This window comes from Petaurus breviceps, unplaced genomic scaffold, assembly GCF_028583685.1.
Source record: "Petaurus breviceps papuanus isolate PSGF00001 unplaced genomic scaffold, PetGlider_PUasm1.0 689, whole genome shotgun sequence".
NCBI classification, from domain to species: Eukaryota; Metazoa; Chordata; class Mammalia; order Diprotodontia; family Petauridae; genus Petaurus; species Petaurus breviceps.
The window spans coordinates 6,112,167-6,136,539 of record NW_027186458.1 but is presented as its reverse complement, the minus strand read 5'-3'; the positions used below and the strand labels follow the sequence as shown (position 1 = coordinate 6,136,539).

The window sequence follows — 24,373 nt, the reverse complement described above, 5'->3', positions numbered from 1 at the left end:
CACACATACACACACATACACAGACAAGATGGCAACAGACCAGAGAAATCAAGGCAATAATTAGTGTCTGTAAAAGTGATCATGGCCCCCAACATTTTCCTCTTTTGTCACCTTGGGCTCCCATCAGGACATAAGAGAATATACAAATGACTGAACAGCCCATTGATGAATATGTACTGAGAAGTCATATCACACTGAGCTTTTATAGCACAATGAATATCTGTTGGTCAATCTCATTGTTGCATTTTAAACCAGTTCTGATTGTTAACAGCACCTATCCATGGGCACTATTTACTACTGGTTTAGCCAGTATGAATGGTGCTTGGAGACATTATACATGGGGCAAAAACTGCCAGAGAGAGAAGGAAGCCCAGGGAGGCCTGCATTCCATTATCTGGCCACACCACATGGGTAGTTTAAGTATTCTTTAAGATTCACTAGTTTACAGATGATAGAGCTGGCCTAGGCCACTGTAGTTGCCCTGACTTGCTAAAGCAGCAGTCATCCCATTTCTGTTCTCAGTGGAGTAAATACTCGTGGTTCCTAGATGGTGGATAACAGAAGTTCCCAGGCTCTCCTGGGGTATATTCTTACTACAGGGTCTAATATAATGAACTTGGTCTTTAAAGTTTGTCGAGATATGCACAGATATCCCAAAAGCAGAATGGTTGGCGTGGGGTTAAGGTAAGAAAAATATCCAACAAATTTTCTGAATCACAGTTTGTGGCCTGGTGTACAAATCTGAACAGGGGCAGCTAGTAGATAAAGCCCTGGGCCAAGAGCCAGGAAGATTTGAGTTCGAATCCAGTTTCAGACAATTACTAGCTGTGTGACCTTGGGCAAGTCACTCCACCTCTGTCTAGCTCTGTTTCCTCAAGTGTAAAACAGGGACAATAAGAAGGGCCTGCCTCACAGGACTGTCGTAACGGTCAATTGTAAACTGCTTCACACAGTACCTGGTGCATGACAGGTGTTTGACAATACTGATTTCCTTCTTCCTTCTGAATGTTTTTTCTCATGTTTCCCTTTATTTCTACTTCCTTGAGATTTCTGCCCTACTGGAACTGGCCCCTGGGGGTTGGGATACCCTAAAATTGGCTGACATGTTCTAGGCAGGGAAGCATTACCCTCCTTGCTTGGGGCAGGGAATTCACTGACCATACGCCTCACCCTCCAATCTTTCTGTGGCAGCCAGTTTAATACGACAATAAGCACAGAAAAACAGACTGTGTAGGAAACATTCTCATCTTACTTTGAGACTAAATTCCATTTACTTACTGTCCAGGGGAATCTCTTGTCCTTATAGACATCGGGGATATTAAGAGGTTCCATGGTGTCTCTGACATAGCGAGCATACATGTAATTGATTTTATTCATGTCTCCGTCCCTACTGAGAGACAAAAATTGTTCTTTACTATGATGAAATGTTCGAAAGATATAGTTACCCAGTCAAAGGGTAACAACAAAGAATACTCCAAGACAGTGATAATAATAGAAATACATGTTAAAACACTCCTGAGCTTTCCCCTCTCACTGAGGACCAAGATGACAAAGGATGGAGATAATGCTGGAGGTTCTGTGGAAAGATGGGCACACGGAGACACCGGAGGGGAAGCAGTAAGTTGGTCCAACGATTCTAGAGAACCAAATAACTAAAATGTATAGATCCTTGGATTCAATGCAGTTGTTCAATAGACCAAAAGGTGGTCCAGGACCTAAAGAAACGCCCTATTCTTTGACATCTCCGCTGTACTGAACCCTGTTGATCACCTTCTGTAGCAGCAAGCACCCCAACCGTCCTCAGGGTCACTGCCACCACAGGTTCTTGGATCTGCTTTGATAAAGGAAAGCAACTCAAAATGGGTTAACAAGCTTACTTTAATCATTCAAACATGTATCGTTTACCTAGTTCAGGGGAAAAAGGTCAGCACCCTGAACCTCAAAGTATACAGGCAGAATTATCAAGACAGAAACAGATCAAGTAGACAGATTTCCAAACTGTCCAACCATTACATCCATACCAAATCAACATCTGGGTTTCAACATCTGGGTTTTTCAAAGCCAGGGGGCTCTGGACAACAGCTTCCCAGAATCCACCTCAAATCACAGAACATTTCTCAAAGTGAGCCCCCAAAACAAAGCTACACATCAGGACTTATACAGCCCTTATTGACTCACTGTTCAATCAAAAAGTATCTACTAAAAAACAAGCCTCCCACCCCAGGCTCCAGGTGCACTTTAGCCTAGGGGCAGGGAAGATCTTACAAATTTACATTCCCATTACACCCTCCTGGATAGTTTCTCTTTGGGTTTTCCTGAAGCTAATCTCTCCTGGTTTATCTACCTGTTGGATACCTCCTTATCAATCAGCTTCTGCTGGCGCATCATCCCTCAGACTCCCTAACTGTGAGTATTCTCTAGGATTCTTTTAGGTCCTCTCCTCCCTCTACACTCTGTCTTGGTAACTTGGCCAGCTCATAAGGGTTTAGCTATTATTTCTATGCAAGTGCCTTAGATTTAAATACCCAGCCCCCATGCTTCCCCTTCAACTTTAGTCCTGTATTACCAATTGCCTATTTGACATTTCAAACTGGATGTCCCTGAGGTATTTAAGCTCAATACATGTAAAATGGAACTCATTATCTTTCCTCACAAACCTTCCCCTCTTCTGAACTCCCTTATTTCTGTCAAAGGCACCACTATCCTCCCCAAATCCTTAAGTTCCTAACTTTAATATTATCCCAAGTATCCCACTCTCCCTCACCCCATAGGTCCGACCAGTCGCCAAATCCAGGTATTTCTATCGTCACAGTATCTCTCCAACATCCAACCCCTTCTCTACATGCATATATCTATCACTGTAGTTTGGGCCCTCATTGCTTTTTTTGCCTAGATTATTGCAATGGCCTCCCAATGGGTCTCCCTGCCTCCAGTCTATCACCACTACAATTCAACTTCCTTTAGTGAAGATCTCACCACGAGACTTCTCTACTCGTTACAGCATTAGCCTGCAATTGCCAGAGGATAAAATAAAAATTCTTCTGTTTAGATTGTAAAACCCTCTGTAACTTGGACCTAATCTCAAAGGACATTGCCCTCTGTCCTATACTTTGTGACTCAGTCAGATTGGTCTTCTCTCTATTCTTCATATGTCACACTCACCTCCATTTCCATGCCTTTGCCCATGTGCCTAGAATGCATCCCCCTTGACCTCTGCCTCACAGAATCCTCCTCTTCCTTGAAGAGGAAGTTAAGGTATCAGCTCCTGTAGGGATCCTTTCCTGATCCTCACCCTCCCAAATTCCCATGCATTTATCTATTTGTGTATATATTTGTATTAATTCACTTTACACTTCTGCTGTATATACATCTGTCTATCTATTCATCCATCCATTTATCTATCCATCTATCTATCTATCTATCTATCTATCTATCTATCTATCTATCTATCTATCTATCTATCTATCTATCTACCTACCTACCTAATTCTTTTTCTGCCATTAGAATGTAAGTTCTTTGGGAGAAGGGATGGTTTCTTTCTCTGTACTTGTATCCTTTGCATTCCCAAGGTCTCTTGGCCAAATAGCAGGCACATGCCAATCTACCTCAAGCAGCACTTTTGTGGTAGCAAAGAATTGGAAATAATACTGATACCCATGGATCAGGGAATGTCTAAAGAAACTGCGCTACATGAATGTAATGGATTATAACTGGGCTGTAAGAAGTAATGAAAAGGAAGCATGGGAAGCTTTATATGAACTGACGCAAAGCACAGTATGTAAATACAGGAAAACAACATATGTAATGACAACAATGTAAATGGAAACATTAAGAAACAACAAACAAACAGCCCAAAGCAAAAGCTCTGAAACAATAATGAAGAGACTTGGCCCCAAAGAAGAGGTCTAAGCAGCAGCCTCCTACTCCCCAGGTATTGTGCAGAGGGTGTGGAAAACTGTCTCGAATGTCAAATTTGTTCCATTAGATGGTTTTGTGGAATTGCATTTTTTCTTCTTTTTTTTTTGTCCTTTGTTATGGAGGATGTCTCTGTAGGATGGGGCAGAGGAAGGAGTATACTGGGAAATATATTGTGAAGATGAACATTACTAATAAAAATGTATTTTAAGAAATTAAGCCATTTTCTTGGCCCTAGAAAAGTCATATATCAGTGACTTGGTGTACCATGTACACACACAGCATAACTCTTAACTGTATATCTTATAAATTTGGCAAAATTTCATGTATCCTGGAAAAGTAAAAAATTTCTTAAAATATGAATAATTTCACAATCCTGATTATGTGCTAGCTCAGAGTCAGAGACAGAGCAGGAAGGAACGGTCAAGTCACATAATCCAGCTCCTGCATTTTACAGGTGAGTAAACTGAGGCCCAGATAGGCTAACTGATTGCCCAAGGGCGCTCAGGAAGTGAGTGGCTGAGCCAGAATCTGAAGCCAGGGCCTCTGGGGCAGAATGTTGCAAGGAATCCTGTATGCTCGCTAAGGGCACCAAGTTGTCTCCCACACCTTTTCACACACAATCTTTATGGACAGTTTTTCTTTTTCTGTGTGCTGATGGATGTGCTGGAAGAAGCACTAGCTTTGGAGTCAGACTATTTGGGCTCAGAGGATGACAAGTCCTAGATTCAGAGCCAGTAGGGCCCTTAGATCAGCGATATGTGGACTAAGAACTACCAGCTGAAATTTTAGGGGCCATGTTTCTAAGCCCTTTCTTTTATAGTTGAAGAAAATAGGGCCTAGAAGCTGAGGGGGGATGGGAACTCATTCTTGACCCCAAGTTTGGTGCATTATGTACTACTCCACTTAATTTTCCATTTCTGAGACTTATTAGCTGTGTGATCTTGGGCCACTTAGCTATCCTGGGCCTCAGTTTCCTCAACTGTAAAAATAGGGTTGGACTAGATGACTCCTGAGGACCCTTTTAGTACAAGACATTTCACGACTGTTTTTTAATCAGATACAGGACTGAACAAGGTCCATTCATCAGATTATGTGATCAAATTACTTTACTTTACTCTCTGAATTCCAAAAAATGAAACCAGTCATCCTGCTTGAAGACTGGGGAAAAGTCAGAGAAGAGAGCTAGAAACATTATAACAAGCACTGAAGCTCTTCCCTTCTCTGGTGAGGTCTACTTGTTCTTCTTCATTCCTTAGCTGTCTTGTTCTCTCTCTGACTTCTGATTTTTGTCTCTACTTTGGGGGCAGCTAGGTGGCTCAGTGAATAGGGCATCAGGCCTGGAGCTAAGAAGACCTGAGTTCAAAATCTGCACCCAGACACTTGCTGGTTGTGTGACTCCGAGTAAGTCACTTGACATTGTTTACCTCAGTTTCCTCATCTGTAAAATGAACCAAAGGAAATGGCAAACTTTAGTATCTCTGCCAAGACCCCAACGGGGTCACGAAAAGGCAGACACAATTGAATAACAGCAACTGGGATATCTTGCTTAGAAATTTTTAAAAATTAATTTAGCTTTGATCTTAAGCTTAGATTAAAAAATCTTTAATGTCTCAGTCTTTTTCATTGCTTTACTCATAATCTGCTGTCAGCAAACTCTTTATCCTATAATCTGATGTTAGCCAACTCTTAAGCATTAGGGCTTTAGCCTAAAGGGGAACAGAATGGGACGCAGGCTTTCCCGATGAAAAGATCCAGTGTTCCCTGTTGATGGCCAGGGTCGAAGCAAGAAGAGTGATTGACCCAGATCCGGATCTGCTCATGGAAAGTTACCCAGACTTTACAAACATGACCAGGAAAGGGAAAGGACAGCTGTGAAGGCTAAACCTTGGGAAATGCTGCTCTCACGGCATGAGAACCAGAAGTAGGGACATTTCAAAAGTAAATACATGAGTTTCCACATAGACATAGTTGGCCAACAACTTGCAATACTCAGTCTGCTTCTACCTCTGTTCCCAAATGTGGCCAAGGCTAATTTCTATCTTCCCTGCTCTGCTCTCCCTGGATCTTCCAATGAACACATTTTGGCTTCAGTTGTGTGTTTGAGTTCATCAAGGACCTATTATATGACTGGTATGATGAGATAGTAAGTGAGGACAATGAACCCCACAAGAAAACATCTTACTAATCAAACATCATGAGTAATGTGGTGCCATGGGGAGAATACTGGATTAGAAGTAAAAAATATCCTGGGCACACATCATCACTCAGACCATTTGCAGCCAAGTCTCAGGCACAATTTATTCAGCTGTGAAATGGGGGTACTATCTGCTGGTGCTCTTCCTTCTGCTTGTGGTGAGGATTAAGTAACATAGTTTATAGAATCAGAGAGCAGGAACAGACCCCAGAGATCAACTGGTACAAGCCTTGAGCTGAAATCTCTTCCAGGAGGCCACTGACAAGAAGTCGCCTAACATTCTCTTGAAGGCCACCAGCAACAGCGAACTCACTACCTGAACAAAGACATCCCATTGCATTTAAGGGGAATCTCTAATTTATTTCTTCTGTTAAATTATTTCCAGTCTACCTTTCTTTCATGAGCATTACTTCTAACAAAGTCAATTGAAATAACAACCATGTCTAACAGTGAATGCAACATTTCATACCTATAGTCACCCACCTCTCTAGCAAAAACAGGGAAATGAATGCCCTCACGGCTTCTCTGGGGCCAATGTTAATCGTCATAATTATATATTTTTGCACTGTATTTTATAGTCAGCAGGGTCACAGATTTAGAAATGGGAGGGCTATAGGGGCTGGAGCAAGTCAGACAACATTGAGTGCAACCTCTTAATTTTACAGGTAAGGAAACTGAGGCATAGATCACTTACGTGGCTTGCTCAATGTCACACAGTTACTAAGAGCATGGTTTGAATGATTGGGGAATTTATTAGGTAGCATACATGAATCGCCTTGCTGCAGTGAGAACCCAGCTGAAACTAGATAACATAAACTTGTAGTGGATCCAGCTAGCAGAGCGGAGTGACATCTGCTAGCTCTGTTTAGCAGCTCTTGGGTAGGAATGGAGTTGGTGGGTCATAAGAGTAACCCAGGGTTGGGGGTTGGCGAGGCATGATCAGACTCGGGGCACAGGAGAGTATGAGAGTAAAGGTTGGTGTCGAGCTGAAATGGGAAACAAAGAGAAGGGAGGAGAGCAGAGCCAGGGCAGAAGCGATGGCTTGGGAAGGTGGTGACATGACTGACAGAGAGACTGCTGGCCATGGTGGAGAAGAAGAACAGGCTCAGGAAGAACATGCAGGGAAAGACAGGAGGGGTGGTTATGATCTGATAAAGGCATGCCCCCATGACGATCATTGAAGTGGAACATTTCTGAGTGGTGAGAAGGTCAAGGGCATGAATGTCTCTGTCCGGAGCTGAGAAGAGGTTAAGAGGTAGATAACAGGAACAGAATAAGTCAAAGATTAGCGTCTTTGAGGAAACATCAGATATTGAAGTCTGTGAGCATGAGGGCAAGAATTGGGGTGGAGAGGGAGTTGCAACCAGAATTCATTGAGACAAGAGGCTTATGGATCGCCAGGACCCAGGCAAAGTGATCTGCACAGAGGGAGTTTCAAAAGAGGAAGAGGCAGCTGGATGGTATAGTATATAGTGCTAGGCTTAGTGTCAAAAGACCTGAGTTCAAATTCTGCCTCAGTATCCACTAGCTGCGTGATTGGGCAAGTCAATCCACCTCTTTCAGTCTAGTTTCCTGTAAAATCTGTAAAAGGGGAATATTGGATCCTACCCCACAGGATCGAATATGAAGCACTTCTCAGACTTTGAGCTATGTATGTATGTGCATATATTATGTGTATATTATCATTACTAGGCATTATTGCTGAGTGACAATGACAATAATGAGTGACACTTGTATAAAGCCTGCTATGTACCAGGCAGCTGTGCTAAACACCTCACAAGTATTACCTTATTTGATCCTCATGACAACCCTGTGAAGAAAGGTTGCTGTTATCCTCATTTTACAGATGAGGAAACGGAGGCAAACAGGTGAAATGACTTGCCCAGGGTCACACAGCTAGTAAGTGTCTGAGATCAAATGTGAATTCAAGTCTGCCTTGTCTCTAGGCCCAGTACTCACCTAGCTATTGCTGGCACTAGAGCAGAATCTGAAAATGTCCATGGAATGTGAGAAGAATTCAGATTCCCCCACTAAGACCAAGAAGTTGAGAAATATGAAAGTATCATTAGCCTTGGAGAAGTGAACTGGGACATGGTATCCTGTGAGGATACAGCAAGCGCCAGGAAATGGAAGGAGCAGGAGAGAAAGAGGCCCAAAGCACAAAGAAGTTGGTTAATTCTAGGCTGAGTTTCAGAGAGCACAGGAGAAGAGGCAGAAAGGTCATCTGGTGGAGAGGTGGGGTTGAGGTGGGCAGGAAGGAGAGAGTGCATAGCGGCTGGGAAAGGGGATGTGTTCTTCATTTGGGGGCTCTGTGACACTTTAGTGAGGAGAGCTGGAAGGAATGTGTGTATCCAAAGTATTAAGGAAGGTGTCCAGGCAGAGGATCAGTGAATGGAAGGAGGACCAAGGATGAACAGAGATGATTAGAAGGGTTAAGGTCTCCACTGGACCCGAGACCTTGAGGTCTCAGCCCAGGCCTCAAAATTTTCCAAACTTGTAACAGTTGGTATTTCTGTGTCTCAAGAAATCTCCAGTTTGGTCTCATAGTACAATTTGAGCAAACCCTACTGGGATTACGTCCTGGGACCCAGACTGTGAAGATTTGATGGAGGGGAGAAGAATGGAAGGAAGTGAGTTTAGGCAGCTTTTTCTAGAAATCTGGCTGACAAATGGAAGAGAACTATGGAACAATGAAAGTTTGAGGGCATGATAGGATCTAGTGAGGGACTTTTTAATAGATGAAGGAAGCTCGGCATGTTTGAAGGCAGTGGGTAAGGAACCAGTAGAGATTAGATTATAGAGGAGGAGATATTTAGAGGGAAAAATCTACTAGAAAAGCCAAGAGGAAATAGAATCAAGGTAACAGGCAGAGGGGACTGACCTCGGCAAGAAGGGCCACCTCACTCTCAGAGACAGAAGGAGCAGAGGGGAGAGTGGATGATGATACAAGGTGATGTAGATGGAAAAAGGGAGAAGGGAGCACAAAATATGACCCTGCATCCTGAGCTGAGAGGGTGGGGGAGGTAAATGTATGGGAGCCTTGACCAGAGAAGAGGTGAGGGAATGTCCCTGTGGGAAGTGGAGAGAGGATCAGCTGGGGAAGCAAAAAAGGATGGTCTTAGTCACAGCAATTATCCAATTGGGAATTTGAACCCAGCTTTTTGTTTTGATTTTATACAAATGAGTTCTGAATTCCACTAGTAGGGTTAAAAGGCAGACACCTTTTCATTGGCCCCATGAAGGATGGTCATGTTCTTCATTTATCTAGTCAGTTTTTTTTTTTACACTTACATACCCCCACATCGTTTGTGACAGAACCAATCAATGAAATGAAAAGATGCTTGGGCTTGCCCACAGTAGAGAAGCAATGTCTCCATTTTTTTTGCCAAGGCCATAGCTGCTAACCCAGGGAGATCTGACAATGGTCAATGCATTACAGGGAAAAAGCATTTGTGACCCATTAAAATATGGGAGAAATGGGAGCTGCTGAGATCACCACCATCATGATGATTTCTTATGAGATTTGACTTTGGGTTCTTTTGATAGTGGCCCCTATGTACACCTCTCACTTCTGATTCTTTGCACAGGCCATTCCCCATGGCAGGAATGCATCCTCTCTTCACCTGTCTCTCTTGAAATCCCTAGCTCCCAAACACTTCTCAGGTGGCTTTCTCACTTAACATTAGTTTATAATTACTTTTCTCTCTAGATGCTACCCCTTACCTACCCCCACCCTCCCAGTTGAGTGTAAGTCCTTTAAGGGAACAGAATTTTTGGTTTTCGAATGTTTTCTATTTCCAGTGCTTTGCACACAGCAGGCACTTAATAAATGTCTGTGCCTCTGAACTGAATTTTTTTCCAAGACGAATCTTTGCCAGCAGAGGGCACTGTCACACAGAGCCTTGTGATCTGTCTATGGTCACTGTGGCCTAGCCCTAGATGCCAGTGCCAACACAAGGTACTAAAACACAATACACGGCTCTTTGACATGGGAGGCACAGGTTCAAGCGCTCTGCATTTCCAAACAGCCACACGTATGATTTGCTTTCCTGGTTAGTGTTAATATAGTCTAACCACCACCATTTGCTAAGAACCTTGTTCAGAGTCTGAGCTAGGCACTGGGAGAATACCAAATTTAGCTCACATGCGGCACTTGGACACTCAGCAGGGGTGGGGAACCTGCGACCTTGAGGCCACAAGTGTCCTCAAGTGCAGCCTTCTTACTGAATCTAAACTTCCCATAACAAAGGATTTTACAAAATTTTACAAAAGATTTACCAAAAAAAAACCCCAAAACCGTTAAGTAGTAGGAGGCATCAACCTCTAAACTAGAGAGGAAATATCTTCATCCCCAGGACCTGTTATTCTTTAATATTAACTAGATAGATTGGTTCAGGCTCCTGCAAGGCATTTTCTTTGTGAGATTCATTCACAATCACCACTTTAGGAGCTGCCATAAACACCCACACAGGTGCTGACCCCAAACTCACAACACCCATCTCTCCTATCCACCACTACACCTGAGATCCAAGGAAGGGGTTGTCTCCTCACCCTCAGTCTCACTGAGGAGGGGATTCCCTTTGTGGTCTTCCAGCCCCCTCAAAGGATGAGCCCAGATTTCAAAAGATATGTGCTGTCCCTGACACATGAGGGGTCTGGCCTAAGAATTTATAAGTACAGGGAACTGCTAGTGTTAAAATCTTCCTCCTCCAACTTTCTCCAATTTAGGCAGAGTTCCTGGGACACCAAGAGGTCAGGTGACCTCTCTCAGATCACACAATCAGGCTGTGTCAAAGGTGGGACTTGAACTCAGCTCTTTCTGGCTTCAAGCCCAATGCTCTCTCCATGGTGCTGAACCAGATGGTCATAAAACATCAGTTATCTAAAAAAGGAGCTCAGAACACCAAAAGAATAGTGAAGTACCTGGGGGTAATTTTGCAGCTGCGTGCTTGGACAACAGCCCACAGATCCAATTACAAAGCAGTTGGTGAAAGGTGCAGGAGATTAGGATGAGAAGCCCTAAGTGGGAGTCAGCAGTGTGAGGCTTGTCTCTCACATTTATTAGCTGTGTGACCCTGAGTAAATCCTTTCCTTCTCTGGGTCACTGCTGCCCCATAGCAGCCATTCTTATAACTGCCCACTTCACAGGGTGGTGGTGAGACTCAGAGATGATGTGGAAAACACCTTTGAAAACTTCATGTTTCTCCCTAAACATCCACTCTATTGTTTCCCCAAATACTGACTAATCCAAATATGCTTAATTCAGAGACTCTCTACTCCACTGCCTGAATTAATAAGAAAGTAAGAACATAGGTTTACAAAACACTTCATATGATAATCTCATGCAACCATCCCCTTTTTGTGTATAAGGGAAATGAGGCTGGGGAAAGTTAAAAGATCAGACCAAGGACATAAGCTGGTAAGTGTCTAGGGCAGGATCTGAACCCAGATCTTCATGACTCTCAGGCTTAGAATTCTAGCCTCTAATGCACACTGCTTATCCAATGAGATCCTTAATATATATTGACTTTAGCTTGGATAGTGAATAGCTGTCTTCTTAGATGTTTTGAGAGAGGGAAAAGAAATTCATTTTATGAAGTTTGCTAAAAATCACCGCACAAAACACTCAATATGTGCTGCCTAAGAGATCCCAGATTAGCTTCAAATCTTGAGCACATGAGCTTTGGAAGAAGGACCTGATGCATGAGGTAACCTGTGACATTTTAGGCTTTTTTTCTGATTTCATCCTGTATTGGCGGCGCAGGAACTGGTCCTCTCTTAGTTTATGAAGGATAGCAAGCTCCCAGGCAATGATTCTCACCACCTGATCGAGTCTTTCTAGTTCCCTAGTGGATGCTAAGTATTTGCACTTGGCAGTAATATATTAGATGGCTTCTATTGCTGCAATGTATAACCTACAACCTCCACCAATAAGTGAAAGTTCTTTAAAGATATTCTTTCTGTAACTTCTGGGGGAAATAACCAGATCTTGAATTATCATCACACACCCCCGTTTTACAAATAGATTTTAATAACTCAACCTTTGTTCATCACAACCTTGTTGTCATCTCCTTGGCTTGGTCATTGTGGGTAGCGCTGATGTGGGAGGCTGATTCCAGCCTTGGATCTCAGCCATTAAGCGGGTCCTACCCAGAGATCAAAAGAATTTAGGCCCCGTTGGCCAAATTTGGTGCCACACACCTGTTGTCTGCCTCTAGTATTGACTTCTAGGGAGAGGTCTGTGGGCTCTAAGGGTATTTCTGTAAATATTTAACCTGATTATTTTATGCTCTTAGAACATCCATCAATCCTCTTCCTCCGTCGTGAGGAGCAAATGTTCATCTTTTCATAGCTGCTTTGGAGTGGTCAGCCCTTTGTTACATTCATATTACACTGGTTTTTTGTTTGATCATCTCATCAGCTCCCAAGGGTTCAAACTACTATCTCTAGGCAGACAATTCCCATGTTTATTTATCCAACCCCAGTCTCTCTCCTGAGAGTTACTCATGTATGATCAACTGTGTTTTTGGAAGGCATTCAACTCAATGCTCCATGAGCCTTCCAGTCTCAACATATTCATAATGATATCATGATAATTACCCATTATGATAATGAACCTATTACTCAGTCCTTCCCCCTCCCCCTCATCTGAATTTTCTGATTACAGTTGAGGGTAGCACCACCAGTCTCCTCCCAGTTACACAGGTCCACAACCTGGGTGTCATCCTTGGCTCCTCATTCTCACTCATACCCCATAGCCAATTTGGTGTGAAGTTTTTTCCTACCTTCTTCCTTCACAAAATCTCTTTTAGATGTCTGTGACTCCCTACTCCTATAGGCTAGTACAGGCCCCATCACCTCTTAACCTAGACTACTTCAATACAGCCTATGAAATGGTCTTCCTAGTGCATATCTTGCCATACTTCAACTCATCCTGCACTCAGATTTTTTCAAAGGCAGATATCTGACCAGCCCACTCTCCCCCTCCTGGTTAATTCTAGACCCATCTACTCAGTTAGCTCCAGGGATTCCAAGATCAAATGGAAACTTCTGTTTGGCATTTAAAGTTCTCTGAAACCCAGCCCATTCTTGTCTTTCTTTCTTGTCTTGACTTTCTTCCCTTTGATCCACTCAATGGTCCAGCCAAAATGGCTAATTTGCTGTTCCTCATGACCCTCTTTCCCACCCCCATGCCTTTGCACTGCCTGTCCCTCATGCCTGACATGCTCTGCCCTCCCTTCTGCCTTTTCATTTCTTTGGCTTTTTCAAGATTTGGCTCAAATCCCACTTTCTGCAGAAGCCCTTTCCTGGTCTTCCTCACTGCTGGTGCCTATCCTTTGGGGGTTATCTCTCATCTATTCTGTATACATTCTATATGTTCCTAGTTACTTACATGTTATCTCCCCAATTAGAAGATGTTTTCCATTAGAGCAGGGGCTGGGGTTTTTGGTTTTGTTTTTGGCTATTTCTGTTTCTCTTGTGTTTAGCTCAGTGCCTCGTTTAATTGGCTAGACACCTACAGATCCACGGTTGTAAATTTTATCATGCAAAAGTATGTATTAAGACATGTGCTACAGAAATATGAATTGTTCTGAATGTGTTGCTTCCACTTAGCTTTGGCTTTAGGGTGTCAGTTTGTCGATCAGTCTTGGGTTCCTCCATGACAGGCTTATGATCAGTGTGTCTTGAAGGGAGAAGACCAAGTTTTCTGTAGCCATCCCTTTTACTACTGGTTCAAACTGATCTTCAAAGTCTTCAATTTCTATGTTTTCTTGGTCCGAATTTAGAACTTCACAATTTAAAAATCCAAATTATATTGTGATATCAAAATGTAAGCATCTGAGACCAGATTTGAACTTGAGACCCGACTCCAAGTCCAGGGCTCTATCCTCTGTGACCCCTGGTTGCCTCACCTCTATGCAGATAATGCCTACATTTATAAATCCAACCCGATCTTTCTTTTTCTTTCTCTTTCTTTCTCTCCTCCCCCCCTCCTCTCTCCTTCCCTGCCCTCCCCTCCCTTCTCTTCCCCTCTCCTGTCCTGTCTTGTCCTGTAAAGTCCTGTCCTCTCCTCACCTCTCCTCTCCCCTTCCCCCCTCAAACTTCCATCAGATAAAATAGGTCTTTCAATCTGCTTTTCAGGGCAACCCTATAACTTGATGTCATTCACATACATTACATGAAGAATGCAGTGTTTTGGCATTCCTCCCTCTCAGATTTGAAAGCCATACTCAGTTCTATTCAAAATGGGTAATAACAGATTTTGTGACAGGAAGAATCACAGCAGCCTTCATTGCTCTTCACCTCAATGTGCTGGCAGTATATTTTAAATAGAAAATCAGTATAGTCCCGATGGGCACCAAATACTCCCATGTCCTCACTATACTTGGATCTGTTGCACACATCTGCAGTATGGGATTGAAGCATGAGTGGGAAACTAAGTCAAAGACTGTATGATAACAAAGGTGGCATGTATGCCAGCCCTTTGGGGTGGTTTGGTCAATAATCACGAATTATAACAATTTGCTTTTTATGCCCCCAGGGCTTTGGGTACACTCTTTATGCTCCTCAGTCAATAGAATTTTTTTGTGTTTATAGATTTTTCTTTTGAACAATACAAATTAAGAATGCTTTGCAATTAAATACACAAACACATAATTGTAGCAAAACAAGCCTGTACTTGGAGGGGTCCCTGGTGTCCTAATCTTCTGACAATAAGGATATGATGCCTTCTGCTAAGGAGGATAAGCTCAGGCTTGCATCAGAAAAGAAGCTGGCAAAGTGTTTTGCTAGCAATCACTTCTGCGAGGAGCTAGAACCAGTAACTACAGGTTTTCTCCACTTTTGCTGCTTTCCAATTTTTCAGAGCAGAGTTTCCATTCTCCCTACCGTCTCCCCATGTCATTCATTATATTAATGGGGCACAGGGCTTGCTGTTTTGTGTCTGACCCAATTTGTTCTTTGTTGTACTTATTTTAAATTACTATTCTCTTCTTATCTTTTTCAAGAGAAGATCCTGGGACAAGGAGTTTTCCTCTCTTTAATATTTAATATGATTATTGCAAGGTGTATAAAACATTTTTTGCAATTGAATAAATGCATTAAAATGTAAGCTCATTCAATATGGAACTTGCCCAAAGGACCATAAAACCATACAGAGCCTTTGACCTAGCAATACCACTACTAGGTCTGTATCCAAAGGGAGAGGAAAAAGAAAAGCACCCATATGTACAAGAATATTTACAGCAGCTCTTTTCTGGTGGCAAAGAATTGGAAACTGAGGGGATGCCCATCAATTAGGGAGTGGCTGAACAAGTTGTACTATGTGCTTCTGAAGGAATGGTATTATGCTATAAGAAATGTTGAGCAGGATGCTCTTAGAAAAACTTGGAAATACTTCCAGACACTGATGCAAAGTGACATGCACTGTGTACAAAGTAACAGCAACATTGTAAGATGATCAGCTGTGAATGACTTAGCTATTCTCAGCAATACAATGATCCAAGACAACTCTGAAGGACTTAGGATGAAAAATGCTAGCCATCCTCAGAGAAAGAATGGATGATGTCTGAATACAGATCAAAGCATACTTTACTTTTCTTGAAATTTTTATGTTTTTTCACAACATAACTAATATGGAGATATGTTTTCCATGACTACACATGTTTAATCTATATTGAATTGCTTGCCTTCACAATGAGAGGGGTGGGGAGGGAGAAAGAGAGAGAATTTGGAACTCAAAAGTTTTAAAAAATGAATATTAAAATTGTTTTTACATGTAATTGCAGAAAAATAAAATACTAAAAACAGATGTAATCGCATTTTCTGTAGGCTCATGAAAAGCATCCTCGGTACAGTGAGAGTAGCGGACAGGTTTATAGGAATGTCTACATACTTTGCATTGTTCCCAAAACCTCTAAAGAGGTTTTGATTTCTTCTCCTTGGTTTTGTCTAGCTGACTACCTTTAAATGCCATTCAATCCACGTAAGTAGGAGATCATGAGCATTTGAGACAGTGACATCTAGTTAAGAATTCTCAAATTTTCATGAACTAATGTTGCTTCTGTGGTCATGTTGTTCTGTCCAGTCTATGATAATTGAGCTGGTTGACAAGTCTGGGATATTTTGATGTCCGTATTTGAAGGAAGACATCACCTGTCAACCCATGAAAGTTATATGACCAAGTCATGACTCGCTGGCATTTAGTAGCTTCTAAATTTTTGTAGCATCTAGGTAGCATGTATGAACCTGAGCAAGTCACTTAACCCTGTTTGCCTCCGTTTCCTTATCTGTAAAATGGGTTGGAGAAGGAAATGGCAAACCAAGCCAGTATCTCTACAAAGAAAAGCCCAAATGGGGTCACAGAGAATCAGAAATAACTGAAAAACAACTGAACAATAACAAATGTTTATCATCGATCAATAAACACCTACTACCACGTGCCAGACAGTGTGCTGAGCACTAGGGAGATAGGAATGAGCTCTGTTCCAATGGGGGGAGCCTGCAGTGGGGCAGTGCACAGGTGTTACAGTTTTCTCATGGCATTTGCATTGATCATCTCAAGGCTCCTTCAGGGAAACCATCCTGCAATTTCTAGTGGTAAAGACTTGTTCCCAATTCCTATCATGAGCCTCTCCAGGTCCACAGAGAAATCCACATGACAGTCATCACTTTCATTCTTTTCTAACACTTCTTTTGTCCCCATTATCTGGTATTTACAGGTTTAATATTTTACATACAGTATCTCATTGAAGCCTAATAATACCCCTATGGAACAGGGTTGATGCTAGGATCATGTCCATTTTATAGATGAGAAAATAGAGGCTTCAGAAGGGAGAGTGGTTTGCCTGGGGTCAAATCGTTTTTAAGCTTCTGCAGCAGAATCCAAAGCCAGGTTCTCCTGCTTCCAAGTTCATCAGGCATTCCATGCTCCTTCTTTCACCCTTTGGTCCCCAGCCTTACACCACAACGGGCTTAAAACCAGTGATCTGAAGGATTCTGGTGTGGGACCAAAAGAGAAAAGTGGAGTATAGTACTTCATATAGACATTGTCCTGAAAATAGAATTGTTCACAAAATAAACCAATGTACTTCTTAAGCAGTATTTTTGCACATGATCAAAGAAATTCAGATTTGTTTTTTACCTTGTTACGGCATCTGCTGGTTTTTCCAAATCCTCAAACTCCATGTGAAACACCCTAGAAAACGAATCCTGAAAACACAACAAAGGCATCATGGATGGTGTGGTGTATCCTTTCCTATGATGAAAACCAAACTGGTAAAATATGCGCGTCATTCCTGCCTTAGAATCGATCACAGGCAATTACTGAATTTCCTTTCTTTTTAGACTAATTTGAGTGGGCATTCCCCTCACTGTCACATCCCTGGGTTTACCTCCCATTGCTGAAGGCTGGAATTCATAAGGACAATACTGGCCAAAGAGGCAGACCAGAGATTCTAAGATTTCTGCCATTATTAACCAATCCCTTCCTCTTTAGAGTTCCAATTTCAGCATTCGTTAGTCTTCCTCCGCCAAAGCAATTGAAAGTGCTTTTGGTGTCTCTCAGTGAGTCCAGCACATGCTTATTTTGGGCGGTCTCCTCCCAGAATCTGGTTACCAAAGCTTTAGCTGTTAATTTTGACTTGCCATTTCTTTGTCACTTCAGAAATTGGAAATGGTTCCAACTATAATTTTGTGGTTGATCGTGGTACTAGGGCCTCACTCTTCAAAACCAAGCAAAATGAAGTGAGATGTGAAAAATACATGAGGAGAGAACATTCAAATGTTATCTCCCCAAGAGATCTTAGACAAGAACATGGCATCATGATAGGGATGAGTCACAGGAGTGGGGGGCCTGTGGCTTCGAGGACCTCTAGGTCCTCAATTATGGCCTTTTGATGGAATCCCCTGGTCCAGTAGATCAAGGAATCCTTAAGGTAGACTAACATGATATTGAGATATTCTAAAAGTGTGAGCCCAAGCATGATAGGCATGGATGCGAAGGAGAGGAAGACCCATTAAAGGTTGGCCATAGGTCATTAGTGGATTCTTATTGAAGCTTTGGAAGCATACAACACTATAATCATCCCTCACTCAAGCACAGAGAGTTTCAAAACTGATGGAAAACAGAAAATGATTTCATCAGAAGAGTGTTATGGCCAAGTTTTCTTCTATCATCCCATGTGATAAACATGGGTTTCATTCCACCAATAACAATTCTTTCATTTCCAGCACAAGACAAGACCTATCTCTGACATCCCAATGACTTGATTTCACTAGTATTAGGGAATTCCTGGATGAGGAAACTCCCTCAACCAATGCAGGTTGATATCTCTGCAACTTTATGTCCTAGAGAGCTGCCTCTATCAATGAAAGCTTCAGAGACTTTCTTGGGGTCATGCAGGTGGTCTGTATCAAGAATTCAGGGCTTCCTGTCTACAAGGCCAGTTCTCTACCCCCCATGGACACTGCCTCTCACAAAGTAAACACAAGTCCCTGATGATGGTTCTGAGGCAGGGTGATACTTTTTAAATTCTTGTTTTCTTCATTTAATTTCATGATGATAGCTTCTGAATCATCAAAGAAAATGTGAAATTTACACTAAATGTAGTTTAAGAATGACTTTTTATTATACTCTAATCATAGAAATAATCCCTATATAAATAGTCCTCAATTTGCAAAAACTCCCAACTGACAAATGGCAGGTGAAGGTAATTCACTCCCTGTTCCCCTCCCCCCTCTCACCCCTCTACTGTGGAAAATACCCAGAGGTGTTAGAGAACTGATAGGTTCAGAAACAGGACGAGGGCACACGATGAGAAATGGGATAATGTTCAGGAACAGCTCCTGAAAGTAGATGTCCAGGCAGGCATCTGAGATTTAGAGATGGAAGGACCTGAGGTCCCTGAGTCTGATACCCTAATTTTACATATTAGGAAACAGGGAGGGGAGGTGACTTGACCACAGTCATGCAGCTAGTAAGGAGGAATAGAGGCTGGATTTGAATTCAGGTCTGCCTGATTCCGGGAAGCTAGATAGTGGGGTGCAAAGAGCACTGAGCCTGGAGTCAGGAAGATGAGTCTTCTTGAGTTCAAATCTGGTCTTAGCCACCTATTAGCTGTGTTACTTGGAGAGGTCACTTAACTCTGCCTCAGTTTCCTCATCTGTCAAATGAGCTGGAAAAAGAAGTGGCAAACCACTCCAGGACCTCTGCCAAGAAAACCCCAATGGAGTCATAAAGAGTAAGACATGACTGAAAAACAGCATCTTCCAGATTCCAGGTCCACTGCCTTCTCTGTCCTTCTATAATGAAGACTACTCTGCATCTCTGGTTCTATGCAATGGACCCAAATATCTGCCCCCTAAAACCCAAAGCTTTTCTTCAGTCTGTAACAGAACTCAAGAGACCACGAATTATTGTTACATTAATATTAACAATTATTCTCCCTTAAAAAATGTAGACCTTCTGGAGACAGGAAAGAAGCTACGACAGGCATCTTAGACACCAGTGTAAATTAGCCGCCACCAATCACTTTATAGGGAATGGGAACTTTGGTTATTGGTGGGTAATTTTAGAGCGTGGAGCCACTCCAAAGGTACAGCTGTTACCTATTTTCAAATCTAAATTGCTAAATAATTTTAGCAATATTCAAAGCAGAGAGTGCATACCATGGTCCTGTTTTTCCTTCTTTGCATGTTTTCCTGGTTTTAGATCAGCTCTTAAGTACCATGAGAAGGGCACTATTCTGAGAGGTAGAAGATGGGTCACAAAATCATTGTGGAATCTTAAAGTCTTCCCTTTTCTCCCTGGGTCTCAGTTTCCTTGCCATAAAATGAAGGAATCAGACTCCAGTACTTAGGATAGCTTACAAATATAACATTCCTGGACTCTGGGAATCTAGGAGTTAGCGAGGGTCTATGTCAGCAGCTTATGGGAACAGGAGGGTAGTGATAGCCCAGGGCAAGGACAAAAAAAGGATGGTGGTAAGATGCCCCAAACCACTTTTGACCATTTGGAAATTTTGCTTAGTATTCAAGAGAGGGATAGGAAACTCTTCTTCTTTCTTCTCCTTCTTTCCTGATTATACCAAACTATCCATCACTAGTTCAATAGATTTTTACAGTCTGGTCTGGTAATCGAATCATCATTATCATTGTTTCTATAGGAAAATGTTTATGTAGTTCCAAGCAACTGATTTACAAAATAACTAAGATGCTAAACCAATTTTTTTTGGGCACATAGCCTATCTATGATTTTTGAGGGCTTCCTCTCAATGATCTCTCTCTCTCTCCTCCCTCCCCCTCTTTCTCTCCATCTTTCTCCTCTCTCTCTCCTCTCTCCTCTCCCCCTCCCTCTCTCTCCCTTCCCCCTCTCCATTTCTCCCCATCTCTCCTCTCCCTCCCTCCCTCCCTCCTTCTCTCCCTGCCTCTCTCCCCCTCTCTCTCTACATCTCTTCCCATCTCTCCATCTCTTTCTCTCCTCTCTCCTTTTTCTCCCCCTCCCTCTCTCTCCCTCCCTCCCTCTCCATCTCTCCCCATCTCTCTCTTCCTTTCTGTCTCCTCTCCCTCCCTCCCTCTCTCTCCCTCCCTCCCTCCCCTTCTCTTCCCATCTCTCCTTCTCTCTCTCCCCTTCTCTCTTTCTTTCCCTTCTTCTCTCTCTCCCTCTCCCCTCTACCTCAGAGTTTACATTAAAGATTCCACTTTTACTTACTAAGATAGTCAAGTCCTTCATTGCACCCCAGCTCACCATGTCACTGCCATATGCATTCCGCATTAGGGTGTATTGCAAGGGGGTGACTTGGGGGTGGGGAAGGTAGGGAGGAAGAACAAAAAGAAAGCCAGCATTGGTACTTACTGAACAATCTTCATCCACTATAAAGATGGTGCATTTCTGCACCTGCATGAAGGTGATGATGGTAGCTGCAATCTTCTTTAGAATCACTTCCAAGGACTGCTGCTCTTCAAAGATCAAGCTTGCAAGGTCCAGCAGCACCTGGGCAGAGATCAGGCAAAGGCTTAGGATCAGAGGATGACCGCAGCACCCCCAAAGGCCAGCACAAGCACTACACCTTGTACTAAGGGTGACCTCAGCAAGGGTTGTGTCTGCAAATGGTACAGAGATATTTGAAATGGGGGTGGGGGAAAGACAGTTGAGAAATAGCATGGTACAGTGGATGAAGAACTGCTATTGGGGCTGGGAAGATCTGAGTTCAAGTCCTGTCTCTGACACATACTGACTCTGTAACCCTAGACAAGTCACTTAACCTGTTTGTGCTCAGGGCAAACCCTTCAGATGATAAGTTGCAAAGAAAGTGTTGACCTGCATTGGTAGAACTCTCCTGGGAGCTCCCAATACCAGTGAAATCAAGGTTTGGTCTTGATCCCTATCCCCAAAAGAAAATGGCAGTAGCATGTTTGCCAAATGGTAGAGGCACTGTTGGATAGTCAGAAATGTTGGGCATCATCATCCAAATAAAATGATTTCATTGCTAGTCAATGTGGTGAAGCAAGAAGTCAGTTAAGTAGCATTTAGTAAGGCCTTACTATGTGTCAAGTAAAGGATTTCAAGTCAGAGAAGCTTCCTCAGAATTCCTTTTCTAATATCTACATGCTGCATGGCCTTGGACAAGATCTTTCCCTTTTCTGGGCATCAGCTTCCCCTGCTGGGGGATGAGGGACTTGTATTAGGTGGTACTAAATGACTTTCTAGCTCTACAGCCTAGAACTTTCCTGGGGTTGCTCAGTAGTCAATGACTTTCAAAGGGTCCTTTTGTGTTTTCTTTCCCAATTCTAGAATCTAGTTAATATAAACCTAATTATGATAGGTCAAGAGAGCTCAAAGTTGCTAGACATGGAAGGACAAGCCAGGCCAAAGAAGCTATTCATTTCTTTCAAGGTAACTCAATAAGGGCACGCTCAAGATATCTGCTTAAGAATATTAGGAGAGACAAGCTAGGAAACAAAAAAAATGTTTCTAGAATCCATATTCCTGTTTTAAGTCAACAAATATTTAGTGATCCCTTGCTCTCTACAGGAAAAGACAAAGAAAGACTAGACAAAACCCCTACTTTCACGGAGCACTTCCAGTCTATTAAAGGAGAGAAAATATACACACATACTACATACATGCATGCATAAGTATAGCTGCAAACTATGATAGAAAGTAAAAGCAGAATAGAAAATATAGAAAGTAAAACATAATTAGAGTGCCCTAGGAATATGGAGGAGGGGAAACATTTCCAGGTGGAAGTCAAACAAAGGTGTTTAACAGGCTTCTCATAAAACAAAGACTTATTAATCGGAAATAAACAAAGGCAGAAGCAATTATCTTGCAGACGTTCTCCTTTTAAAATATCGTTTATGTGATCAGCAGGTAGAGTTCAGAAAAAACCTGAAAAGACTTACACAAACTGACGTGGAGTGAAGTGAGCAGAACCAGGAGGACATCTCACAGAACACACAGAACATCTCACCATCGGCAGTTCACCTCCTTTTTCAAATACATATTTCATGGCTGATAACCTTTGTGGCATTTTTCACATGTAGGTCATCATTGGAAATATACTGTAAGCTACTTATACCTGCCAACAGTCTCTCCTTTGCCCTTTGAGTCACTTGGAACTTTAGAGACCGTGGTTTTCCAAAGTCTATAATCAGACCACATCATTAGGAAGACGTTGATCTTAAAAAATGGGGTTTTATTTCAGGAATCAGGTTGGAATTACTGAAAGCACTGAAATGTTTCCTAAATATAATTCAGTCTAATCCCTTTCCTTTTTGATTCTGCATATAGCTTAACATCTACTGAAAGCACCAGTCCTGACTTCATGTACTTTTACACTAACCAATGTAGATTAGTCATCTAACTGCATGTCAAAGTCTGGACAATATGTAGCATCCATTTGGTTTTTTTGTATGGATAGTTAGGTCAATCTCTTTTGAGCAATTCCAGATCTCACTAAGGAGGACTTAAAATGTTCTGGAACTTCATGAAATTAAATTACCACCATGCCATATGCCAACAGAAGCATCTCCAAGACCTCTCCATTTTGGGGGAATCTATTTTACCTCTGTATTCTGTATAGGACATCCTACATGCCAGTGGTCAATTTCCTGCCAAGGAAATTGTCTCTCATTTTCTTTTTCAGTTGAATTTTTTTTTTTTTTTGCTTTTTGGAGGGGGGAGGGTAGGGCAACTGGGATTAAGTGACTTGCCCAAGGTCACATGGCTAGTTTTTGTGTTAAGTGTCTGAGGCCAGATTTGAACTCAGGTCCTCCTGACTCCAGGGCTTGTGCTTTATTCTCTGAGACACCTAGCTGCTCCTTTCAATTGACAGTAACTATCAAAAACTAGTTAAAGAAAATTTGCTCTATGATTAAATTTAAAAAAGAATTTTTTATGATCTTACAGTATACATTAGAGACTTCTTGTCAGGGGAAAGTCTTCAAGGTTATGATTTACTCTATAGAGCTTACTGTTTTTGGTAATAAAACAGGATATTTTTTCATCTGGCCATAATTTCCTTTCTTCTTTCTCCCTTTGTCTCATCCTTCTAAGACTTGGTCACCATGATCTCCAATCTCTCCCTCCCTCTTTGCTTTCCTAGGACGTTACCTCTGCTCTTATCTGATTTTCCTTCCTTCAAATCTTGATCCAATGGTGAACCAGTTCAGTGTCATACTGTCCTACACCTTTGAGTCTACTGGCCTGTCAGAAGATTTTTTGTTACTAAGTTATTTCAATTGTGACTAACTCTTCATGACCCCATTTGGGCTTTTTTTTTTTGGCAAAGATCCTGGAGTGGTTTGTCATTTATTTCTCTAGCCCATATAGATGAGTAACTGGGGTAAACAGGGTCACACAGCTAGTAAACATCTGAGGCTAGATTCAAACTCATGAAAATAAGTCTTCCTGATTCCAAGCCCAGTGCTATATTCACTGTGTCACCCAGCTGCCCATCAGGAGATTACAGGATTGTAGATTTAGAGTTGTGAGAAATGGGGAAAGCTATCTCCATCAATCAATACTCCCCCTTGGCTACCATTCCCCTATAGGTATTGTTTCCCCCTATTAGAATGTAAGCTCTTTTAGGGCAAGAATTCTCTTGATTGCTTGTATTTATATCTGCAGGGCTTAGCACAGTATTTGGTCAATGGTAAGCTTTAAATCCATCCATCCATCGATCCATTCATCCATCCATCCATCCATCCATCTATCCATCCATCCATCCATCCATCCATCCATCCATCCATCCATCCATC

General features: G+C 42.2%; 1 protein-coding gene across 4 annotated transcripts in view; it reads right to left on the bottom strand.

Moving 5' to 3' along the window:
* Positions 1 to 24,373, bottom strand: part of PDE5A (phosphodiesterase 5A) — a 201,371-nt gene that overhangs the window by 82,314 nt on the left and 94,684 nt on the right. For 2 of the 4 annotated variants that reach the window (XM_069104889.1, XM_069104890.1), the window contains exons 6-8: positions 20,967 to 21,104; positions 17,256 to 17,323; positions 1,279 to 1,390 (exon numbers count right to left, since the gene is read on the bottom strand). In XM_069104889.1, coding sequence (XP_068960990.1) covers positions 1,279 to 1,390; positions 17,256 to 17,323; positions 20,967 to 21,104 — 318 coding nt within the window. The remainder of the gene's footprint in view (positions 1 to 1,278; positions 1,391 to 17,255; positions 17,324 to 20,966; positions 21,105 to 24,373) is intronic. The other 2 variants (XM_069104892.1, XM_069104891.1) reach the window with 1 other exon arrangement.